General features: G+C 41.8%; 1 protein-coding gene across 2 annotated transcripts; it reads left to right on the forward strand.

Moving 5' to 3' along the window:
* On the forward strand, positions 1–2,193 carry TCEAL8 (transcription elongation factor A like 8). 2 transcript variants are annotated; one of them, XM_044234373.1, is made up of 3 exons: positions 2–120; positions 525–598; positions 1,209–2,193. In XM_044234373.1, the coding sequence occupies exon 3, from the start codon at positions 1,250–1,252 to the stop codon at positions 1,601–1,603; it is 354 nt and encodes a 117-aa protein (XP_044090308.1). In that variant the 5' UTR covers positions 2–120; positions 525–598; positions 1,209–1,249; the 3' UTR covers positions 1,604–2,193. The 2 variants fall into 2 exon arrangements, with proteins under 2 accessions (XP_044090309.1, XP_044090308.1); XM_044234374.1 differs by lacking the exon at positions 525–598 and having other exon boundaries at positions 1–120.
* The last annotated feature ends 7,673 nt before the right edge of the window (positions 2,194–9,866 follow it).

A 9,866-nucleotide genomic window follows, 5' to 3' on the forward strand; every position in this document is an offset into this window, starting at 1 on the left:
GACGCGACCCTCACGTGACCAGGAGTCGACGTGTGCAGAAGTCCTTATAGTCCAGGGCCTGTTTCCCTGTAGCCGCTCGGTATTGCTGGAGGAAGAGAAAAGTGCCCCGGATTCTTTCAGGTCAGTGTAAAAGCGGTAGCTGCCTTGGGGACCCTCCGGTCTAGGAGCCAGAGAGCAGAAGCCAGGCGGGGTCGCCGCCGTTTTCCCAACATTGCAGTCCGCCAAACTCTGATTTTTGTGCAGGAAATTTGGGCTGTTTGGTGGGGGTGGGGGTGAGGGTGGAGAGGGAGAAGGGTGGCCAGTTGACACAGACACAGAAACAATTTGGGAAATAACGTGCGTTTCCCACTCCCTGCTTGCAGGGAACTGGTGGGCACGGGGCAGGGAGGGCGGGGTTGCCTTAAAAGGAAGGAGAGGATGAGGACGTGGGACAACTTTAGACGAGTAAGGCCTAGAATCGCGAAAAGGACCGGTGATTCAGGTACTGGCCTATTCGCTCAGCAAGCACTCCTGTCGGTCTGCAGGACTCTTTGGTCTCTTGGGCGCAACACAAATCGAGTGAGGGAAGGAGGCAGGAAAATCGCCCGGATCCCTGCAGGTCAGTTTGAGTGCAATTGCCTCAGGTCCCTTCGGGTAGGGATGGGGGTGGGAGTGGGAGTGCGTGGAGGACACCAAAACATATCCTGGGGTCGCCACAGCCTCTCCCCATCCGGATTAAGCGCTGGAGGCCTTTGCAGAGCCTGCAGCGGAAATGGGGCGGGAGCGGGGGAGGCTGGAGAGACGTAGAAGGGGGAGGGGAGGCCTGAGACTGCACCAGCCGATCTCAGGTGAGTGGCGGGAGATTGGGACCGCGAGGGAAAGCCTGAGAAGGCGGGAATATTGGAGACCAGCGTCTAAGGAGGGGGTTAATTGCTTCCGCGCCGCCCGCGTTTCTGGGCTAGGAGCGGCCTGTTAGCAGGGCCTGCTGGGAAATGGTGGGCTGGAGCGGGAGGAGGGAAGATGGAGCTGGAGCAAGAGGGGGAGGGAAGGGAGGTGGAGGAAGGGGTGGAGTCAGGGGAGTTCTGAGTCTGAGGACCTAGCCTCCTCCAGTTGGAGAACTTTGACAATTAGGGACCTGAATGAGAAGAGGCCAGTCTCCCTGGGAACCCATACTTTGGCGGCTGGTCTGTTTGTCTGGCATCTAGTTGTTTTGTTTCCTTGTTTTCTAGGATTAATTTATTAAAAAAGAAATAACAGAAAAATACTCAACATGCAAAAGTCTTGTGAAGAAAATGAAGGAAAACCACAGAACATGCCAAAGACGGAGGCAGACCGCCCTTCGGAAGATGTACCACAGGAGGCAGATGGAAATCCTCAACCTTCCCAAGAAGGTGTAAGCCAGGAAGCAGAAGGAAATCTTAGAGGAGGGCTGACCCAGCCTGGCCAGGGGTTTAAAGAGGACACTCCTGTGAGGCATTTGGACCCTGAAGAAATGATAAGAGGAGTAGATGAGTTGGAAAGGCTTAGGGAAGAGATTAGAAGAGTAAGAAACAAGTTTGTGATGATGCATTGGAAGCAAAGACATTCACGCAGCCGTCCTTACCCTGTGTGCTTTAGGCCTTGAATTTTTTTTGTCTGATACTAAAATCTGGCCCCTGCTTCTTTCTGTTAGTGTTTTCTGATGTATCTTTGACCTTCGTTTTACTTTAATCATCTGGTGAAATTTTGTTTTAGGTAGTTTCCTTGTTCCCAGCATCTCCCTGGATTTTGTATTTTGACCCATTCTCCAGGTCTGTTTTTCAATTGGAAAGTTTAACACATTTGCATGGAAATATATTCGTTCTATATTGTAAAGTAAAACATAACAGGTTATAAAGCGGTATATTTAGTATCAGCTCACATATGTAGGATTAAATCCCAAATTTGTGTGGATGTGTGTTATACATGCAGACATATATCAAAAACGTAACTGCTTATTTCTTTGTGGCGTGAGCTTTTTTCTTTATGCTTATATGTATTTTTTTTTCACGAACACATGTCACACACACAAAAAGAATTAAAGTTTTATAAGTAAGAGTTAAATAATTTGCAACCAGCTTACAAGGGCAACGGGGGCACCTAAACTCTTGATGGAAGAACTATTAAAAAAAATGTAAACCTCAAGTTACCTCTGGATTTCTTAGCCAGAGGAATAAAACTGGCAATTATTACAGATATACTTGCTTAAGACTCAGTCTTTTTCATGGGGAAAATATTTGGCTCACAGTGCTGCTGTGAGGAAGAAATGAGGTGACTGAGCTGGGCTTGGTGGACTCTTGTTCCCACCTGTGCATATAGAACCCCAACCCGCAGCAGAGCATCAGTTATTTGAAGGTGGTCCCTGACACGACTCCCCTGTGCTCAGGAACAAGTCCATTAGTAGGCAAGGCAGTGAGGGGGGTGCTTCATGCCAGTATTGGTTGAGTCCTGCCCTCTCTTCCCCTGGGTTCTGCCATGCCTGCTGGGCATCTGCCTCTTCTGTTGGCCCTCACTGTTCCTGGTACACTGGGGTCTGCCCTGGTTGTCAAAATCCATTCACTTTCCTGGAGTCCCCAGTGGACTGAACCCCTCACTCTGTATTTTGAAACCTCTCTGCTTCATGGGGACCCTTCACACAGGTAAGACTGCTTGGGCCACGATACCATGCAGGGTTCCTAGCAAGACAGCCTCTTCTGTTTTCAACCCCAGAACCCCTCCTCTGTGTTAGAGGTTGGACAATATGAGGCCGTTTTTGGAGTTGGACCAAGGTACCAGTTGGAATTAAAAAAAAAAAAAGCTGTAGTTAGAGTTGCCTTAGGTCTAAAGACAAAGGTTTTGTCTTCTGTGAGATGATCTCTCCCTGAAGGCTCCTGGCAGGCCTGACCTACTGGTTCAGAAGACTGAATATTCATAAGTTGCACAAAGCAATTCAGGAAATAGATCTAAGGGAATAGTCTCTTTCACCCTATCCCATTTCCCGTTAAAACATGAAAAATAAAACTAGCAAAGTCATTAAGAACCGTATAAATCTACAAGCAGAAGGGCTATTATATATATGTTAAGAATTGTATTTCTTTCCCCTATGGAACAAAAACCCTGATAGCCCTATGTATTTGTGTTAAACTGAGACATGTTTTAATATTTAATTGGTTTCTTGATTTAATTATTACTAAGGAGCTGGTGTTACTCACATTCTGCTGTTGACTCAATAGTCAACAAATTTTTTATTTCTCTAATAAGGCAAACAATTCCAAAAAGAAAGTGCATGAAATAGTGTGCACTTCCAATGTTTCATCAAAGTCTAGCATAATCACCTGCGTTAGAACTACCTTGGGGAGCATCTTTAAAATACTGATTTCTGGGGATGCCTGGGTGGCTCAGTTGGTTAAGCGTCTGTCTGCCTTTGGCTCAGGTCATGATCCCAGGGTTCTGGGATCGAGGACTACCTTGGGCTTCTTGCTCAGCAGGTGTTTGCTTCTCCCTCTGCTTATACTGTCTCTCTTTATCTCTCTCTGACAAATAAATAAAATCTAAAAAAAATACTGATTTCTGGGGCCCACCCTAGGACTCACTGACTGGAGGTGGGCTATAGAAGTAACAGTTAGCAAGCTCCTCTAGGTGATTATGATGCAAACTGCAGCATGAGAATGACTGGTATATACAGTGCGCTTTCCATTATTACAAATATGAGCTTTTATTAGAAGACAATATTGGTGAGTGTTTATTGAAATTCAGAAAGTAGAGGTCTATAACTATGTTTATCTTTTTAACTATGAAAAGACTGACAGATTTATACATAAAATTTGGAAGATTTCAAAGAAGTACAAGGTAAAAAGATGAGGGACGATAATATTAGATGCACTTTTCTTGACGGAACACCATGTTTGGACATGCATTCACTCCTTCACACATGAGTGAAATTCATTCATGTTCTCTTTTTGCGATCAGCACATAAAATGGTGAGCCAGTCCTATGCATACCTTTTGGCTTTGTTTTTATTTTTTCATTGTGTGAGATCATTTTGGGGGATCTTCATGTCTTCAGACCATTCTTCAAGGTTGCAACAGCCTGATGGATGCCAGTTGGGTGAGACTCTGGCTGGAGTGAGCTGAACTTCCAGGGGCTAACCGTACCAGTTTGACAAGGCAGGATGAATCCATTCTCCTGGTGCTCAAAGGGGCGGTGCTCAGGTAGGCTGTGGAAGGGCTCACCTAAGTCACACTTCTCTCCAGGGTGGGTCTGATTTTGGTTTCTGTGCTCCAGCCTGCCCCAGGCATGGACTCTCCTAAGCTGATGACTGGGCTCGCCTGGACATACATGGAGGACAACAATTGTCCTCACTGCAGGTCAGAGCACTTTGCCTTTCCTTCCTTCTTCCTTTCTTTTTCAGGGAACTTTGTGTGAGGGAAGAGATAAAGTCCCAAAGAGTCCTAATTGGAAACACAGGCTGTGAAAGTCTTTGGGTAAGCAATTTTCTGAACTGGGTCTGACCAGGTAAATTGGAGATAAAGAAGAAGATGCTGACCCTCCTCTCAGAATCCAGTGAAGTAGCTCCCAAAACAGCTGAAGTGAAAATGGGGACAGATCTCAGATAAGAAAGACATCCCTCATCTCTCTCTCACCTACCTTGCTCAGACTCCCAGAAGGGCCTCTGTTGGTGTGGTTCTGCAATAACTTTAGCTCTGTGTGTGCCTGATGCAGTACTTCTGATGTCTGCATGAGCCCAGGCAGGGATATTTAAAAAAAAAACCCAGTAAAGGAAGCTTGCAAAAGCACGTGGTCCTACAGTTCAGGAGAAAAGGGGTGTCACCTTCTGTTTGAACGACACCATTGCACTGCAGACCCAGCCTTCAACTTCTCAAGCTGTGAATTGGTATGAAGGTGCTGTTGAAGCCATTGATGGTGGAGGAAGCAATTGTGACCCTTGCTCTTTAGGTCTGCCAACTGAGGAATTATTACTACTTTTTTTGATATCCTAAAACACTGGTTGGGCAATAAGGTGAAGATAAAATTCAAAAATTGGGGTTTAGGAAGGCAAAATGGTTAAGTGTACAGCCTTAGAGCTAGAAAAACTTGGGTTCCAATCTCAGCTCTTTCCCTTACAACATGTAACATTGACAAATCACTTATCTTTTTTTTTCTTGGAGGACACCTATTATCTTTGAAACGGCCATTCATAGACTCTCTGGAAATAGAACTCTTAGATCAAAGAGAAAATTTCTCCTCCACCACCATCATTGCTGTTATCATCATCATAATTATTATCATCCTCATCCTCATCTTCATCATTATCATCACCATCATCAAGGGATGATATTGAGTAAATATTCAATGGATTCCTGTTGGGCACAGGCCACATACTGTGAAGATTTCTAAGATTCAGTGGGCAAGCCCTGGAAATGCATCATCTGAAAGGGTGAGGCCAATAATAATGGGAAAGCACTGGCTAGAAATGGATTCTCTGCTTATAAGAAGTGTGAGCCCAGATTGGTTCATTCATCTCTAACATGAGTAAAACCCTACATAAACCCATAAGACTGTTGTGGGAAGTAAATGCAGAAAACTATATGAAATTCCTGGCATGCAACAGACCTATAGAGAATGTTAGATCTTTGATCATCATTATCAAGTGTTGTCATCAAAATCATCATCATCATCATCAGATGATGATGATGATCCTGAGATAACACTCAAATACGAACTCAGAAAGTCTGTGCTTCCTTGACTCCATATCACCCTTTCGAAGGAAAAGTGTATTTTTATTTCTTTCATTCAACCTTATCCCTTGCATAAAAGAAGCAAATAGTATATAAACTAAATGGGATAACTGTCATTCATTTGCAACTATAAAAGAAATAATTGGATCTTATATACATTTATAGCATTTATGCACTCTGGTACCTTTTGTGTATTGGGGGATGAAAAAAAATTCCTTCCACATTTCCAATTTATTTGGTTACCTTCCTGAAAATTTGAAATCATGAAGAAAATCTTTCTTTCATGAATTACAAAACATGATGTAGAAATATCTCTTTGACGTGGAAAGCTGTTTCTGACCATCACACTCTTTCATGGAAAAGCCAGCTGCAATACACACACACACACAGAGATTAAAGAGAAATACCAAACTATTTGAAGTGAATATTTCTAATAGTGTTACTATGGGAAATTTATAACTTCATCTTTATCTTTCTCTGTATTTCCAGTTTTAACTTTTTCAATGAACATGTGTTTTTTTAAAGATTTATTTATATGAGAGAGAGAGGGAGGGAGAGAGAGAGAGATTGTTAGAGAATGTGAAGAGGGGGCGAGACGGGGGATGGAGAAGCAGACTCCCGGCTGAGCAGAGAGCAGGACAAGGGGCTCAATCCCAGGACCCTGGGATCATGATCTGAGCTGAAGGCAGATGCTTCATTGACTGAGCCACCCAGGCATCCCATCTGGAATTTTTATAATTAGAAAAGGATCATAAAAGCGAAAGTAGTTTAATTTTATTTCTCCTGTCTCTTTAGCTGAGATAGGGCCTGTTGGCTCTACCAGTTCCTTGTTTTCTTTCTGTTCCATCTTCTAAGAAGAACCTGGTGTAAGTTTCAGAACTTTGAGTGTACTAGCTGAGAATCTACCCGTCGCTATGCTACCTTGGTGATACTCTACCTTGTGAGAAATGCTGTATAGAATTCTGTCTTTGGTCACAAGGTGGCATTTCATAACTAATTTCCAAATATTCTCTTACAAAGTGCTATTAATTTCTCAAAAATAAAATAGCAATAAACATAATTTTCAAAGAACATTATGAAATTGATTCTTAATTCTGCTTCTAAAAATACACAATCATAGAAAAATACTGACTGGATGTGCCTTCAGCTGTATTTGCCAGAGCTCCCAAATTTACATTTCATTTATTGACTCATTTAGGAAATATTCACTGGATGCATACCGTGTATCAGACTATGCTAGCCATAAATCAGTTTATCCACTTCAGACTTTTCTCCTGATACTCTATATTCAACTGTCTGCATAAACCGGCCACATGAGCTAAGATAAGTGTTATCCAACCATATGGGCATAACCCTGCATGGACACAAACTCATCACTTAGCCAGTTTATCTCTTAATCCTGGAGGATCACCATGCAAAGCGGGGGCAGTATGAAAAAACTGGAAAAGCATAGGTTTAGAGTCAGAAAAAATTTTGTTGTAATAGGCTTTTTAAAATTTCTAACACTTGTAATTGATCAAAAGGATTCTTAGTAACCTAGAAAGTGGATTAATGATAAAAGGTTTCAGATACAAGACATACCTATATATCAAGGTTTAAAGTCAAAATCTATGTTACACATTTGACAATGATTATTGTAGATGATTTCCAAGGTCTGCTTCCTTCAGCCCCCCACCTCCTACCCTGTTGTTAATTGAGCTCCCACTAAGAGCCCTGGCCCTTGGCTAGGCCCCGGGACACAGCAGTGAACAAAAGAAAGTTCCTGTCTTTAGGTTGCATCCATTTTGATTTACATTCTTTAAAAAAAAAAAAAGTGAGGTAATATTTACATACGGTGAAATGCGCAGATCTTAACTGCATACAATTGTGTGTAAAATCGGACATTTTCATTACTCCAAAAAGATTTCTGTGACTCCAAAAAGTTTCCTGTCCTTTTCCATAGTGTGAATATACAGCAATTTGTTTATCTACTCAGATATACTGGATATTTGAGTTTTTTCCATATTTTTGTCTATTATAAATATAGCTGCCATGAATACACTTGTAAATGCATTTTGTGTGTGTGTCTTCTTATTTCTCTTGGGTAAATAGCTAGGAGTATATCTAGGCAAGAGAAAATATAAATATAGATACATAAATATCTAGGCAAAGAAAAGGTGACTGATTTTACATGAAATTGCCAACAGTTTTCCAAATCGGTTATGACATTTTGTACTCAAACAATGTATGAGAATTTCAGTTGCTCCACATTCTCACCAAAACGTCAATGCCATGAAAGAAAGAAATAGAGAGAACACTCTAGATTAAAAGAGGTAAAAAATACGTAGCAACTAAATACAATGTTTGAATAAGGATGGTAGATAAGAAAATAGTATTACATCAATGTTAAATTTCTTGAATGCAATCACTGTATTGTGCTTGTTTCAGAGACTGTCCTTATTGTTAGGAGATAAAATGCTGAAGTATTATTCTATGATTAACTTTAAAATTGTTCAGCAATGAAAAAAAGAAAGAAGATGAATATATAGTGGAAAGAAATTGGCAAAATATTAATTGGTGAATCTAATCTAGGTGAAGGGATTAAGAGTACATAGGCATTTACTTTATTATTTTTGAAATATTTTGTAGGTTTCAACTTTTCAAAATAAAAAGTTAGTGGTAGTGCAGTGGGGGAAAGCAGGATATCTGGTTAGCCCTCAGAAGTAAAGGTCGCTAAATGAGAACCTAGAATTAAGATTGACAAATGTGGTTATCGGCAAACATAAGGGGATTATGCAAACAACTTTAGAGGAATTTAAAGACAGAGGCAGCTGGCTGAATTCTACTTCTGGCAATAGCTTAAGAAACCATTCCAGGGACACCTGGGTTGTTCAGTCAGTTAAGCGTCTGGTCTGCCTTCGGCTCAGGTCATGAACCCTGGGGTCCTGGGATCGAGTCCTGTATCAGGGTCCTTGCTCAGTGACAAACATGCTTCTCCCTCTGCCTGTTCTGTCTCCTCTGCCTGTGGCTCCCCCTGCTTGTGTGCTCTCTCTCTCTGACATAAACAAATAAAGGAATCTTAGAACAAAAGAAAGAAATCATTCCATAGGCCAACATGTTGGGGCAGGCCACCACATGTCATCAAGACTTTTTGGTAAAAGTTAAAATATAGTAGTATCTGCACACCATGGATACAATCAGATTATTGTGGGAGGAAGAGAGGAGCTTGACAGCATCTAAGTGTCCAACAAAAGTGGACTGGAAACAACCTTAGGACATTAAGCCAAAAAGAAGAATATAGTTTAATAAGAAAACCTGAAAGTATTGTATCAGATCTTGATGTAGAAAGACTTATGTGAACTGCTTTGTCAGCAGGAAAAGTATAGGGGAAAAGAAAACAAAACAAAACAGAGACCAAGGTTGGTTCTGTCCCATTCAATCACCTCCAGTGCAGAATAAAAGCAGTGTTCAGGAGCCCCAGAGCAGGTGTTCGGAGTGAAGAAGGATATATAACAATGATAGGAATGGGGTAACAGGGGTGTGATGACACAGTAAGGATGGGAGTAAAGTGAAAGAATCCGAAATAAGAGTAGTGTAATCTGTATTTACACAAGAGTCAAAGGTGAAACTGAATTCAGACTAGAAATATAACAGGACTATAATATAGTGGTGTACATAAAGTTGCCCTCTCCAAGAACCACATTTTATACCAATCTTCTAAACACTCCTTAAATGGAGTTCATCTCTATTAACAGCTAAAAGCTGATATAAAAATATATAAAAATGTTCTCTGCTTGTCAGGTTCTTTTTCTCTTTGAGAATTCTGTAAAAAGTAGACTCAGGATTTCCCAAAGTTATGCTGACTTTATAGAGCTGTTCTAAGGATTATTGAACATGATACCTTTCTGTAAAGTTTTTCCAGTGAGATAAACACAACACCAGGCAAAGTGGGTGCAAGGCAAGATTTATTAAAAACACTCTCCGGTGAAGTTTCAGGGCTCAGGAGAAGGGGGGCCAGGAAAGTTGCGCTGGGAGGAGGTGGCGAAAGTCGCACCCAAGGCAGGGAGAAGGGGGCTTTTAAGGGGCCTCGAGGGGTCTTTTGGCAAGTTTCCCTTAATTGTATATTTCGCCTTCTCGTCGGAGTCCCATTGGTCCACTGGAGCCCGGGGCGGG

The sequence above is a fragment of the Neovison vison genome, chromosome X (genome assembly GCF_020171115.1).
Source record: "Neovison vison isolate M4711 chromosome X, ASM_NN_V1, whole genome shotgun sequence".
Taxonomy (NCBI): domain Eukaryota; kingdom Metazoa; phylum Chordata; class Mammalia; order Carnivora; family Mustelidae; genus Neogale; species Neogale vison.

Bases quoted from the DNA above. Each gene is read 5' to 3' on its own strand.
- TCEAL8 (XM_044234374.1), top strand. From the start codon at position 1,250: ATGCAAAAGTCTTGTGAAGAAAATGAAGGAAAACCACAGAACATGCCA.